The 20,603-nt window shown below is 50.7% G+C and overlaps 1 protein-coding gene across 14 annotated transcripts in view; it reads left to right on the top strand.

Moving 5' to 3' along the window:
* DDC (dopa decarboxylase) overlaps positions 1 to 20,603 on the top strand; it is a 74,811-nt gene that overhangs the window by 6,722 nt on the left and 47,486 nt on the right. For 12 of the 14 annotated variants that reach the window (XR_014814373.1, XR_014814367.1, XR_014814372.1 and 9 more), the window contains 3 exon segments: positions 16,432 to 16,660; positions 17,583 to 17,696; positions 19,126 to 19,245. Coding sequence is in view for 5 of the 14 variants with exons in the window: in XM_021063930.2 (XP_020919589.1) it covers positions 16,460 to 16,660; positions 17,583 to 17,696; positions 19,126 to 19,245 (435 nt within the window). In the remaining 9 variants the exon portion in view is untranslated. 14 annotated transcript variants of the gene reach the window in all.

Raw genomic sequence — 20,603 nt, 5'->3', positions numbered from 1 at the left:
AGTGTGGTCCCGAGGTTTCCCCAGGTTCCATCAGCATTTCTGGAGGAGGAAGCTCAGAGCATCCACGGCCTGTGGATTGGCACAGGGCCTCAGAAGAAAGGCTGAAATTGTCCTGGTTCTCGGTGCAGCCAGGTTCCCTGTAAGCAAAGGGCGGGGGGGGGGGTTCCCTGTAAGCAAAGGGCGGGAGGGGGGACCCCCAGGCCAAAGAGAACTGGTCTGGTTCTCTGAGTGCACAGACCTACGTGCAAAACTGCTTACCAGCTGTGTGGCTTAGTCCAGCCACCTGCTTCCCTGCACCTGTCTCCTCTCTAGAGTTGGGATAATTTTGCTGCTTTGTAGGGATGCCATGAAGATTGAGAACAGAGGTGGGGCCACCCCGGAGACCTGGGAACGGTCACCATTCAGGATGAGTCAAGGTGTGGGGGATATGAGGGAGGAGCCCTTCTTCTGGGTTGTCCAGCCTCTGCCTGTTTCCGTTTGCATCAGGACCCGTCTAGGTGGGCCCAGTGCTCCCACCCAGAGCATCTTCTCCTGTGTGGCGACCACAAGCTGAGTGGCAGGTGCTGCCTTCCCTGCCCAGGTGGGAGCCTCCATTGGGGTCTGTGGGCTACGACTCCTCAGGGCCCATGAGGGCACAGGTGACAGGCAGCCCAGGTATGCATGGATGCCCGGCCACAGGGGTCAGGGAGGAGGCTGGCTTCAGAATCAGAAATGCCGGCACCGCTGCTCCCATTCCTGGTTCTGAGGCCTCGGTCCAGGCACTGGCCCCCGGGAGCCTTGGTAAAAGGCAGTAATAATACTTGCAGTAATAACACTTGCAGTAATAACACTTGCAGGGGTGTCGAGCATGTCAGTGATGGAAAGCGTATGGCGAGCTTAGCAGCAGGTCAAGTCGGGCATCACCGAGTCATTTGGCTTCTTGGATGGTGGGATGTGGCCGTCAAGGGCCAAGCGTTCTCAGGGTCTGGCTCAGAGGGCCTCAGATGCAGGCTTCTTAGCAATGCGGGTGACAGGCCTGAAGCCGCGCCCTGAGAAACAGCGAAATGTTCACAGTGAGTCAACGAGTCAGTATTTACTGCCGAGCTGATCTGTGAAAAAAGTGGAGAACCCCTGAGAAGTGAGCCGGAGACGCCTGGACGCCCAGCAGCAGGTGTCCTGTGTTTACTCTTGCCGGGAAGTCGCTACGTGGTGTAGCCACAGGGCGTTCCTGGCTATTGTGAAAAGAAACGAACTAGAACATGATTTAATTGTCTCAAGTCTATAGAAAAGGCAGCTGGTTGTGAGCCTTTATCAGCTCTTAATGCGACTTCAAGAGAAAGAGAAAGGGGAAGAATTGAGAAAAAAATGAGGGAAAAAATGAAGGGGCAGGATGTCTGGTCTTACACCAAAATAGACAGAAACGGGGGAGTTCAAAGTACGGGTGCTTCTCGTGCAAATGTTTTAGAGACCAAACAGGGGTGGGGATGATAAAATCATAAAGTTTTAAGCTTAAATTGCACTTGTGGGTGAACGATAAAAGCTAGCAGAGGTGGGGTGGTTATGCCCACCAGGCTGATGGTGGGTGACATTTTTGTGTCCCTCTGGTTTTTCTGGAAAGAAATTTGGCAAAACGCAAAAGAACTGTAAAACTCACAGCTCTTCATCGCATTGGGGAGTTAGTCTCTTGGAGGGAACATTCAGTAGGGGAACAAAGCACTGAGCCCCAAGCTGGGTAGCATGCGGTGCTGTTCACAGCCGCACACAGTCCGGAGTCCAGCGGGTGGTGGTGGTGGGGGGTGACCCCAGGAACCCCGCAGGTATGGGTAAGGTGCAGTGTATGTGATATTAATTAGGCTTGGGGGAAATACGTGTAAAGAGGCCACCGAATGGTCCACTTACCCTGATGACAGCTATTTGAATGGTCGGAGCTCGGGAGTAAATTGGACTAATATCACTGAGTTCAAGGTTGCCGCTATTTCTCTTCTTTTGAAATTGCTTAAGTGGTGGATTTTTCAGCTTTCTGTTAAGTCACAACACGTTTGCAGGCGTATGGAAATAATAGCATCTTCCCATGGGAGGAAAATGGCAAATCAGGCTATAAATTTCCTTATTACGGCTTCTTCTCATTGAGAATTTTCGGCCAGGAAAATACTGAGCTGGGGCATTGTTTATTTTTTTTTAAATTGTTTAACAATTTAAAAAATTAAAATGCAGTTGATTTATTTTTTTAATTAAAAAATAATTGTAGTCGATTTACAGCTTTCTGTCCGTTTCTGCGGAACAGCAAAGGGACCCGGTTATGCATTTATGTGCGTTCTTTCTCTCCCATTACCCTCCACCACGTCTCATCACCAGTGATTAGATGTAGTTCCCTGTGCTGTAGGGCAGCATCTCACGGCCCATCCTCTCTAAATCAGTTGCTTTGTGATGTTGTGCCAGTTTCTGCGGTGGGACAGTGTTCATTAGTCAGAGACTGAATCCGAAACAGATACAAAGCTGCCTCCCCTCCCATCAGAGGAGCGAGGCTTTCCCCGGAGGTTTGACCTGGGGCCAGAGTGGCGGCTGAGCTCCGTTTCTCTCCTGCTGCCCTGCTGCCCTGTCGGCCTTGGTGATGGTCCCACCCGTTTCTTCCAGGGTCCCTAAATGCCAGACACAGACCGAGTTATGGTCAGAGGGCCTTCTGCCCGCAGCCTCTCGCTGCCCTGTGGCAAGGGGCTAAACGGAGACTCCAGGGGCCTCGGAGTCGGCCGACAGCGGCACGGCCTCTTGCAGCAGAGCCAGGACTCAGGTCTGTCTGCTCTGACCTTAAATCCCGTTCCGTCCTCTCCCCACGGCTTCTGGGAGGAGGAGCGTGGTCTGTGGGCTCCCAGTGTTGACGAAGCCGGTGTCGTAAAGTGTATTGAGGAACCGCTTTCATCCAGACCCAGGTGCTGCCTGCGTGAACAGGGCGAAGCCACTGCCTGTTGCTCAGGCCTTTGGGGGATGCCCCCCTCCCCCCCCCCCCGACACAAACTCCCCGGAGATTCTCCTGCAGCAGGGACCACCGCCCCGAGAGGGACTTTGCACCCTGTTCAGAACTCTCCGTGATGCTTGGTCGTATGGCCATGGACAGGTGGAAGACGGAGGCTTAGAGGCCGCCTGGCTTGGCCAGGGGCCCACCTCCAGTGAAACATTGCCCACTGCTGTGTTCCCATTCGCTCTGTCCCCGACAGGATCGGAAGCAGGGGGCCCGGGGCCATTGCCTTGGCCCTTCTGGCTTCTAGGAAGCCATTCTTGGAAGGTGGTTTTTCGAGTTTCTAAACTTGAGGGTGAGTCAGGCTTTTTTTTTTTCAGGGCGTGTCAACCCCAAAGCTGTTGGGGGTGCCCGGCACCCGTGTTTGCGTCCAGTGCGTTGAGAGGAGCCAGGTCAGGGTCAGAGCCCCCGGTCCTGCCTCTCTGTGTCTCAGCCTTGTTGTGTGTTCAGGAGGAAGATGACAGCCCTGGTGAGGTTGTGGAGATGAACGGAGGACGCGGGCAACGACGAGGCGCTTGTAAGAATGTGACCGCCCAGGGCTCTTGGGCTTTAGAATCAAGAGAAATTGATCAGAGGCCGGGCAGGAAAAGGCAAGCGAGGCTTTCCTGGAGCCCCTGTGGTAGCAACCGGAGTGAAAACAAACAATAGACTCCCTGGGGGGACTGGGGGCAGGGGCAGGGGTGAGCTGGTTCCTTATATGGGGCCAGCCTAGAGGTGCGTGCAGGGGTCAGAGCAGAGGGTGGCTTAGGTGGCTGCCCACCCCTTTGGGGTGTGTGTGTGGGGGGCAGCATTTGTAGAACCTTGCTTTTGCTCTCTGCTCTTCCCCAGTAGCTGCTGGGTTTTCAGTTTTTTTGTATCTTCTTGCCCATAATTTGTCCCAAGTGCCCCTTGTCTGTAGTTATTTTTTTATTTTTATTTTTTTTTGGATTTCATATGACCTTTTATGATACTTGCATTTCTTTTTTTTTTTTAATAATTTCTTTTATTTTCCCACTGTACAGCAAGGGGGTCAGGTTATCCTTACATGTATACATTACAATTACAGTTTTTCCCCCACCCTTTCTTCTGTTGCAACATGAGTATCTAGACAAAGTTCTCAATGCTATTCAGCAGGATCTCCTTGTAAATCTATTCTAAGTTGTGTCTGATAAGCCCAAGCTCCCGATCCCTCCCACTCCCTCCCCCTCCCATCAGGCAGCCACAAGTCTCTTCTCCAAGTCCATGATTTTCTTTTCTGAGGAGATGTTCATTTGTGCTGGATATTAGATTCCAGTTATAAGTGATATCATATGGTATTTGTCTTTGTCTTTCTGGCTCATTTCACTCAGTATGAGATTCTCTAGTTCCATCCATGTTGCTGCAAATGGCATTATGTCATCCTTTTTTATGGCTGAGTAGTATTCCATTGTGTATATATACCACCTCTTCCGAATCCAATCATCTGTCGATGGACATTTGGGTTGTTTCCATGTCCTGGCTATTGTGAATAGGGCTGCAATGAACATGCGGGTGCACGTGTCTCTATTAAGTAGAGTTTTGTCCGGATAGATGCCCAAGAGTGGGATTGCGGGGTCATATGGAAGTTCTATGTATAGATTTCTAAGGTATCTCCAAACTGTTCTCCATAGTGGCTGTACCAGTTTACATTCCCACCAACAGTGCAGGAGGGTTCCCTTTTCTCCACACCCCTTCCAGCACTTGTTATTTGTGGATTTATTAATGATGGCCATTCTGACTGGTGTGAGGTGATATCTCATGGTAGTTTTGATTTGCACTTCTCTTATAATCAGCGATGTTGAACATTTTTTCATGTGTTTGTTGGCCATCTGTATATCTTCTTTGGAGAAATGTCTATTCAGGTCTTTTGCCCATTTTTCCATTGATTGGTTTTTTTGCTGTTGGGTTGTATAAATTGTTTGTATATTCTAGAGATTAAGCCCTTGTCAGTTGCATCATTTGAAACTGTTTTCTCCCATTCTGTAAGTTGTCTTTTTGTTTTCTTTTGGGTTTCCTTTGCTGCGCAGAAGCTTTTCAGCTTGATGAGGTCCCATGGGTTTATTTTTGCTCTAATTTCTATTGCTTTGGGAGACTGACCTGGGAAAATATTCATGATGTTGATGTTAGAGAGTGTTTTGCCTATGTTTTCTTCTAGGAGTTTGATGGTGTCCTGTCGTATATTTAAGTCTTTCAGCCATTTGGAGTTTATTTTTGTGCATGGTGTGAGAGTGTGTTCTAGTTTCATTGCTTTGCATGCAGCTGTCCAGGTTTCCCAGCAATGCTTGCTGAATAGACTTTCTTTTTCCCATTTTATGTTCTTGCCTCCCTTGTCAAAGATTAATTGACCATAGGTGTCAGGGTTTATTTCCGAGTTCTTTATTCTGTTCCATTGGTCTGTCTGTCTGTTTTGATATCAGTACCACACTGTTTTGATGACTGTGGCTTTGTAGTATTTCCTGAAGTCTGGGAGAGTTATGCCTCCTGCTTGGTTTTTGTTTCTCAGGATTGCTTTGGCGATTCTGGGTCTTTTGTTGTTCCATATAAATGCTTGGATTGTTTGTTCTAGTTCTGTGAAAAATGTCATGGGTAATTTGATAGGGATTGCATTGAATCTATAGATTGCTTTGGGTAGTATGGCCATTTTTACAATATTGATTTTTCCAATCCAGGAACATGGAATATCTTTCCATTTCTTTACATCTTCTTTGATTTCTTTGATTAAAGTTTTATAGTTCTCGGCATATAGGTCCTTTACCTCCTTGGTCAGGTGTATTCCGAGGTATTTGATTTTGTGAGGTGCAATTTTAAAAGGTATCGTATTTTTGTATTCCTTTTCTAATATTTCATTGCTGGTATACAGAAATGCAACTGACTTCTGAATGTTAATCTTATATCCTGCTACTTTGCTGAATTTATTAGTCAGTTCAAGGAGTTTTGGGGTTGAGTCCTTAGGGTTTTCTATGTATAGTATCATGTCATCTGCATACAGTGACAGTTTTATCTCTTCTCTTCCTATATGGATGCCTTTTATTTCTTTTGTTTGTCTAATTGCTGTGGCTAGGACTTCCAAAACTATGTTGAAGAGCAGTGGTGAGAGTGGGCATCCCTGTCTTGTTCCAGATTTGAGTGAGAAGGCTTTCAGTTTTTCCCCATTGACTATTATATTTGCTGTGGGTTTATCATAAATGGCTTTGATTATATTCAGGAATGTTCCCTCTATACCCTCTTTGGTGAGGGTCTTGATCATGAATGGATGTTGGACTTTGTCAAATGCCTTTTCTGCGTCTATTGAGATGATCATATGATTTTTGACTTTTTTTTTTGTTAATGTGGTGTATGATGCTGATTGATTTGCATATGTTGAACCATCCTTGTGAACCTGGGATGAACCCAACCTGGTCATGGTGTATAATTTTTTTGGTATGTTGTTGGATTCGGTTGGCTAAGATTTTGTTGAGAATTTTTGCATCTATATTCATCAATGATATTGGGCGATAGTTTTCTTTTTTGGTGGTATCTCTGTCTGGTTTTGGAATGAGGGTGATGGTGGCCTCATAGAATGTCTTTGGGAGTATTCCTTCTTCTTCAACCTTTTGAAAGAGTTGAAGGAGGATGGGCACCAATTCCTCTTTATATGTTTGATAGAATTCGCCTGTGAAGCCATCTGGTCCTGGACTTTTATTTGTAGGGAGTGATTTTATGACGTCCTCAATTTCATTTCTAGTGATCGGTCTGTTCAGTTGGTCTGTTTCTACTTGATTCAGTTTTGGCAGGCTGTAAGATTCTAGAAAATTGTCCATTTCTTCCAGATTGTCAAACTTGTTGCCGTATAGTTGTTCATAGTATTCTCTTATGGTTTTTTTGTATTTCTCCAGTATCCGTTGTGATTTCTCCTTTTTCATTTATAATTTTGGTTATTTGGGTTCTTTCTCTCCTCTTTTTAGTGAGTCTGGCCAGGGGTTTGTCAATTTTGTTTACCTTTTCAAAGAACCAGCTCTTGGTTTTATTAATTTTCTCTATTGTTTTTTGAGTCTCTATTTTATTGATTTCTTCTTTGATCTTTATAATTTCCTTCCTTCTGCTGACTTTAGGACTTTTTTGTTCTTCTTTTTCCAATTCATTTAGGTGGAGGGTTAAGTTGTCAATTTGGGATCTTTCTTCTTTTTTGAGAAAGGCCTGTATTGCTATAAATTTCCCTCTGAGCTCTGCTTTCGCAGCATCCCATAGATTTTGAGAGGTTGTGTCTTCATTATCATTTGTTTCAAGGTAGTTTTTAATTTCCTTCTTGATTTCCTCATTGACCCATTGGTTTTTTAGTAGCATATTGTTTAGTCTCCATGTAGTAGGTTTTTTCTCTTTGCTTTTTCCATGGTTGATTTCTTTTTTTTATTTTTATTTTTTTTTTAAATTTTTTGTGTTTTTGCTATTTCTTGGGCCGCTCCCACGGCATATGGAGGTTCCCAGGCTAGGGGTCCAATCGGAGCTGTAGCCACCAGCCTACGCCAGAGCCACAGCAACGCGGGATCCGAGCCGCGTCTGCAACCTACACCACAGCTCACGGCAACGCCGGATCGTTAACCCACTGAGCAAGGGCAGGGACCGAACCCACAACCTCATGGTTCCTAGTCGGATTCGTTAACCACTGCGCCACGACGGGAACTCCCATGGTTGGTTTCTAATTTCATGGCATTGTGGTCAGAGAAGATACTTGAGATAATTTCTATGCTCCTAAATTTATTGAGATTCGCTTTATGTCCCAATATGTGGTCGATTCTTGAGAATGTTCCATGAGCATTTGAGAAGAATGTGTATTCTGATTTTTTTGGATGTAGTGTCCTGAAGATATCAATTAAGTCTAACTTTTCTATTGTTTCCTTTAGGATCTCTGTTGCTTTATTGGTTTTCTGTCTTGTAGTTATTTTTAGTCCCTTAGAATTTCTTTGTATGGTGTTTCTCCTGTTTGTTTAGGAACAGGCACCGCAGCCGCTGCAGCAAAGGGTCCCAGGTCTCGGCCTGTCTCAAGTTAACAGACACGGTGATCATTTTAAACCAAAGAGAGTTCCTATTTCCACGCGAACACTTAGCTTTGCGGAAGGGCCTCGTGTGAGTGGGAGAAAGTGCTGGGGTGTTTGTGGCCTGTCGCGTACCTGCCTTAGCGACTGGAATGACAGGTAGGGCACCTCGGCACAAAGGACAGAGTCCCTGGCGGGGACCCTGCTGGGCTCTGCTACCACTCACTTCGAACCTGGGAGAAGAGCCCAGACACTCTGCAGGCTGAGATCTGTGTAACGGGGTAGCCGCAGCCGACGTGATGAGGCACGAAGTGAGCCTGTGGGAGTTTCTGGTCCTACCTCTCCCCTCTGGACCCCCACAGGCTCTCTTTCCCTGACTCCCAGGACGCCTGGTTCCTGGTCGTGTTATGCCAATGGGAGGCGCGGGTAGGCATTGAAGGGCAGAGGTATTTACCCCCCTCCCCTTGTGACCCTGATGTCTCCTTCCTGGTGCCGGCTCCATCTGGGCCAGCCCGGCCAAGTTGCACCTTGGCACAAATGACCTGGGTCTTGGCTCCAGCGGCAGAGTCTGCTCCCCTGTCCCTCCCGTCTAGGGGAAGGTGTGAGATATGGAGGTGCAGAGGTGAACTAGCTTCTCTGGCTCCTGGGGGTCACCAGCTAACAACTAATGAAGATAAGATGCAAAGCAAGGACTCTGGATGCAGCCACCCTCTGCTCCCATATGGGTACCACCTCCCGGAACACCTTCTGCTGATGCTGCTGTGAGAGCAGCTTCTTTTCCACCCAAGCAAATGAGTCTATGATGTTTCTCCCTTCATAGTTTCCAAAATTCATGTACTGAAGGCTTTACTGACATAGCATCTTCATGCAAGATCGACTTCTTTTTTAAAAAACTTTTCACACATTTAAAAAAATTTTTATTAAAAAGTAGTTGACTTACCATATTGTACCAACGTCTGCTGTACAGCAAAGTGACCCAATCACATGTATGGATACATTCCTTTTCTTATATTATCTTCCATCATGGTCTAGCCCAAGAGATGATATAGTTCCCTGGCTATGCAGTAGGACCTCATTGCTTATCCATTCTGAATGTAGTCGTTTGCATCTGCTAACCCCAAACTCTCAGTCCATCCCTCTCCCTCCACCTTCCCCCGACAACCACAAGTCTGTTCAGTATGTCTGTGAGTCTGTCTCTGTTCTGTAGATAGGTTCATTTGTGCTGTATTTTAGATTCCACATACAAGTGATATCATATGGTATTTGTCTTTCTCCTTCTGACTTACTTCACTTAGTATGAGCTTCTCTAGTTGCATCCATGTTGCTGCAAATGGCATTATTTCATTTTTTATGGCTGAGTAGTATTCCATTGTATACATGTACCACATCTTCTTAATCCATTCGTCTGTCGACCATTGACTTCTGAAGACTTTTTGTGGAGGTGAGTGGGCGTCGGAGCCAAAGTCTCCAGGAAGAGCCAGGGTAGTGAAAGTTGATCTGAGGGTGGGAGGGCTAAACTCCTGCTCCAGCCCCGTGGCCGTTATCTCACTAAGGAATCTGGCAAATCCACTAGCAGGATCAAAGTCTTATGAATGGAAAAGGAGCAGCAAGAAAGCAGAATGTCCGTTTCATAAACAGATTGGCTTAAGAGCCCTGGAGAAAATGTGACGGAAACTTTTCATACAAGGAGAGGGAGGAACTGATGCTTCCCCGAAGCCGTAAAACAAGGTACTTTTGCTCAGTTAACTGATGTATTTTTACCTGAAAATTAATAGACTAATTTTTAGGACAGTTTTAGGTTTATAGAAAAATGAAACAAAGTGTACAGACTTCACAGGAGTTCCCTTGTGGCTCAGCAGGTTAAGGAGCTGATGTTTCTGCAGTGGCTCCGCTCACTGCTGTGGCAAGGGTTTGATCCCTGGCCCAGGAACTCCCACATGCTGCAGGCATGGCCAAAAAAAGAAAGTGAAGAGGCTTCTCATAAATCCCTGGTCTCCCGCCAACACCATGTCCCTTATTAGTAATAACAGCATTCAGCTCCACCCCAGCTCTGCACCCGGCACGTAGCCCTGGTCCCCCTCTGTCCTCCCAGCAGAACAGGGATGCAGGTGTTTTCGCACTTGCTTGTCACAGAGACAGAGACAGAACCTTAGAAAGGTTAAAGGATGGGCCACGGTGAGAAGAGGTGGCCTTGACCTTTGCCACGTGCCACTAGGCTTCGGTGGGCTCGTTTTGATGGCAGGCACACCTCGTTTCACTGCATTTTGCAAATATTCTGATCTTCACCAACCGAAGCTCTGGGGCAGCCCCGCACCGAGCAAGTCTGTGGCTCCATTTCTCCAAGCGTGTGTGCTCACTTCCTGTCCGTGTCACATTCTGGTAACTCTCACACTATTTCACACTTCTTTATTATTGTATTTGTTCCTGTATTTGATGTGTCATCAGTGACCTTTAAAGTGACTTGCAAAAAGAGCACCAGACTGCAGACTCGTGGAAGGCTCAGAGGACGGTTGGTCTTTTTTTTTTTTTTCTTTTTTTTAGCAAGACTATCTTTTAAATTATGGTATTAATGTTGTTTTTTAGCTGTAATGCACACTTCATAGACTACAGCGTGGGGTAAAAACTTTTAGAGGCACTGGAAAACCAAACGCTTTGTGTGACTAAGTTTTATTGCAATATTGGCTGTGCTGGGATGGTGTGAAAATGAACCCATAGCATCCCCGAGGTCTGTGTTCATGTGCCTCAGGGTCACGGACGAAACGCTGGCGTGAACAAGCTGAGGGCCTCCCCTCCTTGTTACCCACCGTCTTCAGTGGCACAAAGGACCTTAAAGGGTTTCTCTTGAGGCGCGTTAACAGACCGCAATCCTTATTGTTGGGAAGCGCTCCTTGCTAGACGCTTCCTGACCGTCTTGGTTGGAAGCGATTCTCCTGCCGGGTGTGTTTCTGCGCTTTGTGTCCACAGAGCCCATCCATGCTCCTCAGAAGCCGGTCTGTCGGGGGAATCAGCCCCATTCGCTTTGGGCCGAGGTTGATGCTGCTCGAGGTGAAAAACAGAGACACGGCCCCAGAGTCTCAGAGGAAGAAGTGGTTTTGAAACATAAATTGTGGCTTCATTGTCCTGGAATCGTGTAGAAAGAGAGGAAGCACTTCTTTTTATCCAGATGGAAAAGGGAGGCCAGGAAAGGTGAATGAAGCGTCCCGGGTCCCAGGGTTTGCGGTAGACACGGCTCGTCGTGCCATCGGCAGGACCAGGCACAGACACAAAGGCGCCAGGTCCTGGTCCCCCGCCCGCCCAGAGGGGTGGCCAGCGGAGGGCGGGCGTGTCTGATCCCGCACTGTCACCAAGATCTGCGGGCGCTCAGTCCGCCCCAACCCCACTGCCAGGGTAGCCCGGGCTAGAGCCTGGGTCAGGTTCAAAGCCAGCTGTGGGACGCCAGGGGTCCAGCGAGGGGGGTCGTTCCAGCTAGGACGGTGGGGACTGCTGGGGCCAGAGCAGAGGGAGGCCCATTTCCAGGATGAACCTGCGGGGCCAAGACGTGGGAAAGCCCTCAGTTCAAGCCTTCGGGCCTAGAGCCGTGGCACCAACCGGCCCCGAGAGGCGGGGGCGGGGGAAGAGGTGAGGGTTCCGTGGGGAAGCCGCCCGTTGTTCCTGAGCTGCGGTGGTCTTTGGGGGCTTTTTTGTGGCAGGTGTGTGATGGGCTGGTGGCCCAGAGCTGTGTGAAAGGTAGAGGATCCAGCAGAGCCGGTGTCAGAAGCAGGGTTCAGAGGACACAGAGATTCTGCGTTCGCTGGTCCCTCGTTCCCTCCTTCATTCATTCTCCTCACTCGGCAAACACCCCGGTGCTCACCGTGGTCCAGGGTCTGACTCATCCCCAGCAAGCAAAATAAAGAGGTGAGGACTCGGCTCGGGGAGGCCCACAGGGAGCGAGGATGTCAGCAGAATGGTGGATGACAAGAAGGAGGGACCCCAGGTCAGCCAGGAGGGGCGCAGGCACTGCTGGTGAAGTACCGTCGGGGAGGCACCTGCTGGCCGCGCTGCCATCAGATTATTTCAACAGCAGCTGTCACAGGGCCTGGAAAGACATCCGTCACAGCCTTTATTGTCTGCTCCATCGTCACGTCAATATTTGCCCAGCGTGGGGCATGAAATAGCAAGCGGCTACAAAATGAACACGAGATTCCCTGTGGCTTTGCACTAAAAGCCTTCTGGAAGGGTCTTCGTGGGAGAGAATTGGCCAATAAATGACAGAAGGATTTGAAAATAACCATCAGGTCGTATCTTACGATTTCAGAATATTGTTTGGCGAGGTTGGCGCGTCTGTCTGTTCATTTTGCCGTTTCACCCTCTCCTGCGTTCCCGTGCGAAGGGCGTGCCTGGCACTCTCGGAACCAGGCATCTTTCTGAGTTTCGTAAAGCTCCTATGCTGAGCCTCCTGCCTGTGCCCTGCAGGGCCTGCCCTCAAGGGGCAAAGAGAGGTCGCATGAATATTTACTCTTGAAGGCATTTTTCATAGTCACACACAAGGAACAAACCATAAAGCAGCAGATTCTGAGGTTTGACTGCGTCAAAGTTAAGATTCTTATAGACCAGACTAAATTAAAAGCAAAATTAGGTCAAATAAAATGCGGGGAATGTGTGCAGTATGTGTCACAGACATGGGGCACGTGCACTTATTACAGTAGAGCTCGTGGAATTAAATAAGCAAACATCTGACATCCTAGTGGAAAAGCGTCAACAAACCAGCAGTTTGTCAAAGAAGAAACTCAAATGACAAGGACGTGTGCGATGACTGTGTAACTTCATTAATCAGAGTCACATGAAATCCTTAATCCCCGCCTGACTGGCAAAGCTTACAGTGTATCTCAAACCCAGTGTTGGCGATTGTGTGGCAAAACTGGATTCTTACACAGTCCCTGAGGGAGAGTAATTTGGTTAGGATATGTTCAGCGGAGAAGTTCGGCCATATGATTTTAACACGCTAAAAAATCTATGTCTGTAATAATTTGTTCTAAAGAAATTATAAGGACCTCCCCGTTGTGGGTCAGCGGGTTAAGAACCCTACACAGTGTCTGTGAGGATGCAGGTTGGATCCCTGGCCTCCCCGAGGTGGTTAAGGATCCGACGGAGCCACACGCTATGGCACAGGTCAGGGATGCAGTTCAGTTCCGGTGTCGCCAGGGCTATGGTGTAGGCTTCAGCTGCAGCTCTGATTTGACCCCTAGCCTGCGAACTTCTATGGAGGTTTATATGCATGTGAACATTCTGTATATAGAGAATTTTAACCAAGACAAAGTGTGAAAATGTAAGCATGAGGTCGTATATTTCAGTGCTTTATAAACAATCTAACCTATTTTGAATATGCTTATTTATGTTGCGCCTTTGTTCCCAAGCTGTAGCTATGTCCTTCTCTAATTATCACAAAAAATTATTTGGGATAGAGCTTTACTGTGGTGTTTGTTTTCGGTTGGCGGAATGAGGTTTTTAGCACAGCGGTATCTCTGCCGGGTTGTGCGGAAATTTCCAGCTTTGAACACGAAGCGTTGGCTGTTAGGCTGTACTGCCTCTTCGAGTCGTGTAGGTGAAGACTGGAAACGACCCAAATGTCCGACGCTAGTGGTGCTCGCCGTGGAGACAGCACTGTCACACTGAGAGTCACCGGCGATGGGAGAAACGCCCAGTGGCGAAGTAGTTAGCAGTGCAGGAAGTGTGCTCACGATTGCTTCGTGGCGAGAGTGAGCGGGCAGAGAGAGCTGCCGTCTGATACATTTGTGGTTGAGTCTGAAGTCAACTTGAAATGCCTTCGTTTTTGGGAAAAAGCCGGTTTCACTCTCTGTGCAACATCCTAGTCATTCCAAATGAAAAATTAACTTAGAAGTGAGACAGGAGGGAAGAGGACAGGGCACGACTTTAAAAAAAAGAAAAGATACATGGGAGTTCCCATCGTGGCACAGCGGAAAGGAATCCGACTAGGAACCATGAGGTTTCAGGTTCGATCCCTGGCCTCGCTCAGTGGGTTAAGGGTCCGGTGTTGCCATGAGCTGTGGTGTAGGTCTCAGACGCAGCTCGGATCTGGCGTGGCTGTGGCTCTGTCGTAGGCCGACGGCTACAGCTCTGATTAGACCTCTAGCCTGGGAACCTCTATATGCTGTGGGTGCGGCCCTAAAAAGACAAAAGACACAAAAAAATTAATAGTAATTTAAAAAAAAAAAAGAAAAGAAAGCACTATAGTTAAGCAAGTCTGCTTCCTTCCAAGATATTCTGATGGGTTTCTTGAGTGATTATTATTATTAATTATTAATATTAATAATAGTATTATTGATTATTTAGGTGTTTCCCCAAGTATCCCTAGGTTTCCCTCTCTATCTGTGGGCCCCTCTTGGGACTTCTACAACTACCTGTGTAACTCCCTCTCCATCCCATCACTGTGGCCTCCTTTGCGTGGGAAGCAGTCAAAGCCACTCCTTTCCACGTCACCCACAACTCCTCATCTCTATTTGGCATCAGCGAACAGAGGCCGAGTTTTGGCCACGGAATCGTGCTCAGTCAGTTTGTCAGGGATGCCTCTACCCTCGGTATCCCATCCAGCCCGTCTTCCTGCACCCCATCAAGGTGCTCTTAATAATGTCCCATTGGCTCCCTAACCCCACCTGTTGGTTCCAGCTCCCCATGGCCCCTCTGGCTCTGGGAGATGGTTTCCCTCCCTGTTACAATAGTCTTGAATAAAACCGGCCTTGTGGCGCTTAATGGTAAGATTGTCATGCACACACACACACAAATAAAAATGAAAAAGAAAATAAAATAAAAAAACAGTACAGACGATGGGAAACACTAGGAAAAAATGCTGGGAACGTGGTCCCAAGACCATCACCTGTGCCAGTTACCGTGGAAATAGAATCATCCCCTGGCGCTTATCCCCAGCCTCTTATTAGTATTAGGAAAACTAATCTTGAATTTTGAAGGTTTGAACTATGGGGGGAATTCAGAAATGCACCCCTTGCTCAGCACACAATTGTCTCTCACACATGTAAAAAACCATCTGGAAGGGCATGTGCCGGAATTTTGAGTGGTGCGATTCTAGGTGAGTATTTTTCCTTGTGTCGTCCAAGTTTCCCGCAAGTGCCACCATTTGCTACAATCCATTTGTGATCCCAGACCACTACTCACAGGGCTCCCAGGATCATGCGTGGCCACAAACATGATGACAGTTTTGAGTTGCCCGATGTGCTTGCTCCCAGCATCGAGCAAAGCAACGCTCTTCTAGTTATTTCTACAAGTGGGCTGGGTAGCGCCACATTGGTCAGAGTTTTGTGCTGTTCTTGGTTATTTGACTGTTTGCAGTAGCCCCCAAATGCACTGCTGAAGCGCGTCCTAGGGGACCTTTGGGCAGGAAGGCTGTGACATGCCTTAGGGAGAAAACACATGGGCATGAGCTCCAGAGCTGTCAACCAGGAGTTCAAAGTGAAGGAGTCAATGTATATGAAATAACATGTCTTTAAAACGAAACACATAGGCGTTCATGCTATGGTGCAGTGGGTTAAGAATCTGACTGTAATGTCTTGGATCACTGGTACGGGTTCAAACCCTGGCCCAGAGCAGTGGGTTAAAGGATCTGGTGTTGCTGCAGGTGTAGGCCCCAGCTATGGCTCAGATTCAGTAGGCGGCCCGGGAACGTCCATGCTGTGGGTGCAGCCATAAAATAGAATCAATAAAAATGCAAAAAAAAGAAACACATAAAAAAGAGGACATTTGATCTCTTAACAAAAACCCACAGGAGCGTCACCTTGCAGTTTCCCTGGGAGAGGTCCTGTGTTTGCTAGTCCTGTGTTCTTGGTGACTCTCTGGGCTGTGACTGCCACCGGGGACCACAACCACCTGGGCGTCGTTAAGGGATGAGGAGAGAAAGCACTATTTTCGAAAAGCAGGTTGTGGTGGAGGTGCAGGTCCCTCTGATGATTGCGTCACGACAAAGTAGAGGACGCCCCAGGCTCCGGGCTGGGGCTGTGCACAAGCTACGGCTCCACCTTCAGATCTTGCGCAGAGATCAGCCTTGTCACCTGCTGTTCTCAGAGAAGCCGTCAGAGGTTCTCTGTCCGACGGCTAGAAAACAGCGAGGCAGGACCTTGGGTCGAGGCGTGTAGGGAAAGCTGGGGTGTGAGTGTGTGCTCTGGCCCACTTCACGGAGGCCGACAGGGAACACGAGACGGGGCCGTGTCCTCAGCTGAGTCGCTGGCCAGCAGGAGAAGAAAGAAGCCCTTTGCTGGAGCCTCCAGATTCCTGGGTCGGGAGCACAATGCTCCCGACGTGGGGTCCGGGTGGGCTCCGGGGTGTCCAGGCAGCCCCAGGGGTCCGCGTGCTGGGAGTCACCACCCCCACCACCAGGTTAGCCGTTGTTGCGTTTGCCAGCGGATTGCTCTTCCCTCTGTGCAGCTTTTGCCACTGACGAAGCCCGGGCACCATGAATGCAAGCGACTTCCGCCGGCGGGGGAAGGAGATGGTGGATTACATGGCTGACTACCTGGAGGGCATCGAGGGTCGCCAGGTGTATCCCGACGTGCAGCCCGGCTACCTGCGCCCCCTGATCCCCGCCACCGCCCCCCAGGAGCCAGACACGTTTGAGGACATCCTTCAGGACGTTGAGAAGATAATCATGCCGGGGGTAAGACTGCACCCGGGGTGGGAGCGCAGGACGCTCACGGGGCCTCGGGCGACGCACGCCGAGGATTTCGCCCCATCCTCACCACCACTTCCTGGCAGAGAAACTTCTTTCCTTTTTATGAGCACCCTTGTGGCATATGGAAGTTCCCGGGCCAGGGGTCCAATCGGAGCTACAGCTTCCGGGGCTTGTGCCACAGCCGCAGCAACGCCAGATCCTTAACCCACTGATGGAGGCCAGGGATCAAACCCACATCCTCACGGATACTACGTCGTGTTCTTAACCCGCTGAGCCACAGTGGGAACTCCAAGATGCTTTTTTATTTCTGTTTTATAGCTGAGGCAGCGGAGGCCCAGAGAAGTTGGGTGATCAGCCTAAGGTCACACAGCTAGTAAGTGATGGAGCCAGGATTGCAACCCCGATGGTGTGGGCTGCAAAGGAAGTGAGCCCACGTCCCCCAGGCCCCCAGCTCAGTCCACTGCCCTGAGCCCTGGTACATGAGAGAGTCAGCACATGACTGCTGGAGAAAATCAGCCGCTGGGGACTGGCTGGTTTCAAGTAACTTAGTTGCTCAAAATACACTCCCACTGCTTTCGTGTTTAGCAGTGGGGAAATCAGGCGTGTGGAAGAAATGTCTCATCCGTTGTCTGTGAGAGTGGGCGGCGAGGTCCCGCTTCTGCCCAGGGCTGGGAGGACTCAGGACCAGTCCCCCCCACCACCACCCTGAGCACTCAGAGGGGAGCAGGCAGAACAACCTCGTAACGGGAAGCGATGGGACCTCAGGGGCGGGCCCCTCACGACAGGTGCGCCTGGTCGGAGCGTAAGGTTGTTCCTGGAGACTCAGTCAGCTGTGGTGAGCCCTGGTGCCGGCTCTCTCACCCCGGACTGGCCTCCCTGGCCCTGAGTGACCGCCCATCTTCCGCAGGTGACCCACTGGCACAGCCCCTACTTCTTCGCCTACTTCCCCACGGCCAGCTCGTACCCGGCCATGCTCGCCGACATGCTGTGTGGGGCCATTGGCTGCATCGGCTTCTCCTGGGTGAGTGTCAGGGAGATTGGGGCTGGGGGTCACAGCAGGTGAGCAGGTGGCAGATGCCACCCTGGAGGGACAAGGACGCTGGAGGGGGGCGTCCTAAGGGAATTTGAAGTCCAGGGAAATAGAGCAAGAGTGATGTCAACACCCAGAAGCCAGGTGTGCACAGCGGTGCTCTGAGCAGTACTTGGATGAAGTCACATCACCTTCGAGGCCCTGGGTTGCTTCAGCCCAAGCCTGGGGATCTGCGTGTCCCAAGCACAGTGAGGGCTTCTGTGCAATCTGCTGTGTGAGAAACGCTGCCGCCTGCGTCCCGTCCCCTCGGGTCCGGGCCACCAGCCCCAGTCCCATCTTGTCTGCAGATAAAATGCCTACAAAGGTCCAGCCCTGGCCGAGCCCTGGGTTCTGGGCAGTGGGTGCAGCGGGGCTTGGCCAGGATGGGGCGGGCCTCTAGGAGGGGCGGGAAGGTGAAAGTCCAGCTTGTTCCCACCAGCCAGGCATGGTGAGCTGGGTGCACATGGGGGCCGAGCTGCCAGGGTACCACAGTGAGACTGCGTGGATGGGCCGCTCTGTCCATCCTGGGGGGCCTGGGGCCCCCCTGCCCCCCATGCACGTGGAGCTCCCTCCTGAGAACGCAGAGGCAAGATCAGAGTCTTGCCGGGGCTCCTGCCCTGCGCCGTCTCCTCCCTCCCGCTGTGACGGCAAGGATCCACCCGTGAGCCTCTCCACGTCCTTCTGTAGACAGACCGCTAAGCGAGCAAGCTCCCCGTGCAGCACCTGCAGCTGGGGAGCAGGGCATCGTGATGGGCCTTCCTGCCCAAACAGTCCTGCAGAGTTGTAGCCAAAGAGCCTGTGTTTGAAACCTTTGGGGGCATTTGAATAGCATCGGGGACTGGGCGGGCTGTAGTCTGGGGCGCCGTGGAAACTAAATGCTGCTGCTGCCCCCTAGATTCGGTAAGACCCAGCCCCTTTTGAGTCCAGCCACTAGAGGTTTGTGGGGGAGACGGGGGCGGGGGGGGGGGTAGAGGTGACGTCGCCGGGGGGACGTGAGGTCAGCCTAGAGACGCAAACCCCTGCACGCAGTGGACGCACGCATCCCGTGGCCGCCCAGGCCAGGGGCGTGCACCGCCCTCGGTGGTTCTCCAGGTGCAATCTCAGCACCAGGTCCGGCCCCACCCCAGGGTCCCCCGAGAGGCCTTGGGACCGTGGGGGGAGGGCCCTGCTGGCGCTGCTGCTCCGGGAACTCTGAGATGGGAAAGCCCCCCTTCAGAGTGATTCCCACCCAGGGACAGGCCTTTGGAAAATGTTTAAAACCTTTTGCTAAATGGATAAATCAAAGTGGCGGGAGTAATGATGTCTCCTCCTTGTCCTACCTGTGGTCACGAGCTGGGGGAGGCCCAGGGCGTGACCTGTGGTCCCTCCTTACCCTCCGCAGGCTGCCAGCCCGGCATGCACGGAGCTGGAGACAGTGATGATGGACTGGCTGGGGAAGATGCTGCAGCTGCCCGAGGCGTTTCTGGCTGGAGAGGCCGGAGAAGGCGGCGGGGTGATCCAGGTAAGGCCGAGAGCACCGGCCCGGCTTCCTGGGAGGCACGGGCTCCAGGAAGGGAAATGGCTGCAGGTGGAAGAAGGCCCTCGCGTGTCTTGTGCCCTCATGTTTGTTCTGGAGAATAAGCAAAGCTGAGCTTTGGAAACAGTGTCTGGATCTGTCTCTCCATGCCGTCTCTCACCCCAGACCCCTGTTTATGGTGGCAACAGTACTGGCTCTCGCTAGGCAGGTGCATAGAAATAAAAACGATGGAGGAGTTCCCGTTGCGGCTCAGCAGGTTAAGGACCTGACATTGTCTCCGTGGGGATGCAGGTTCGACCCCTGGCCTCTCTCAGTGGGTTAAAGATCTGACGTTGCTGAAAGCTGTGGTGTAGGTCAGGAGGCTGACATGGATCTTCCTGGGCTAAAACCAGGGCTGATCCCTTGGGGGTTTCACGCGAGAATCTGTCCGTGGCTTTTCCAGTTTCTAGAAGCTTCCCTCATTCCTGGCCACAGCCCGCCCCTGTCTTCAGGGGGGCAGTGCTCTGTCTCTCTGACCCTTCCTTCCTTCATGGCTGCATCTGCTCACAGATGAGAACAATTCCTCACTTTCAAGGATCCAGGAGATTAGTTTGGGTCCATCCAGATCATCCAAGGTAACCCCCTCCCCCGAGTCAAGGTTCTTACTTCATTACGGGGCAGAGTCCGTCCGGCTTCCGTGGAAGGCAGAGCTTCGCAGTTTGCAGGATAAAGCGTGACGTCTTTGGGGGGCCCTTACTGTGCCGAACCCAGTCAGCCCGTGTCAGGGACCGGGGCTCCCACGCTACCCTCCCTGCAGATTCAGGTTCAACGGTCTTAGGTGGGCCCCGGAACAGGCCCTCTGACCCGCGGGTCAGGTCACTCTGCTGCAGAGACGCTCAGACACGTTGATAGACGGCCTCCTGCCGTGACCCACAGCTGACACCGACACCGCTGTGACCGTGGCCTTCCCGCCAGAGCTTCTTCTGTCAGACCTCTTTCTTCCCTTTGTGTTGGGATGTCTGGTGTGTTGATGTGCGAGGTGGGACGTCCAGGCGGAGGGCTGGTGATGGTGGTGGACGGTTTCTCCGTACAGACACAGTAGCGGTTGATGGTACTGAAGTCCTGGGGGCGATGCATGGATTCCTGACGAGGAGCCGGCGAGCGGAGGGTTTGGCGCCGGCGCTGGCCGTGTCTCATCCTGGCGCGTCGGGGCGAGGGAACCTCCCGGGACTAGGATGGTTGTGAGGATGTCTGTTGTGATGCTGGCCGCCTTTTCTGCTGGAAGAACTGGGCAAACGAGCCTGTGCATGTTCCCCTTTGAAGCCAGAGAGGAGGGCTGCCTCTCTCCGTTCCAGGGGGTTCCT

The sequence above is a fragment of the Sus scrofa genome, chromosome 9, assembly GCF_054392235.1.
Source record: "Sus scrofa isolate SSC_HxYL_T2T_F1_AM1 chromosome 9, Sscrofa_HxYL_maternal_Yorkshire_Landrace_v2.0, whole genome shotgun sequence".
Lineage (NCBI taxonomy): Eukaryota > Metazoa > Chordata > Mammalia > Artiodactyla > Suidae > Sus > Sus scrofa.
Note: the sequence above shows the minus strand (reverse complement) of the source record. Positions and strands in the feature narration are given on the sequence as shown.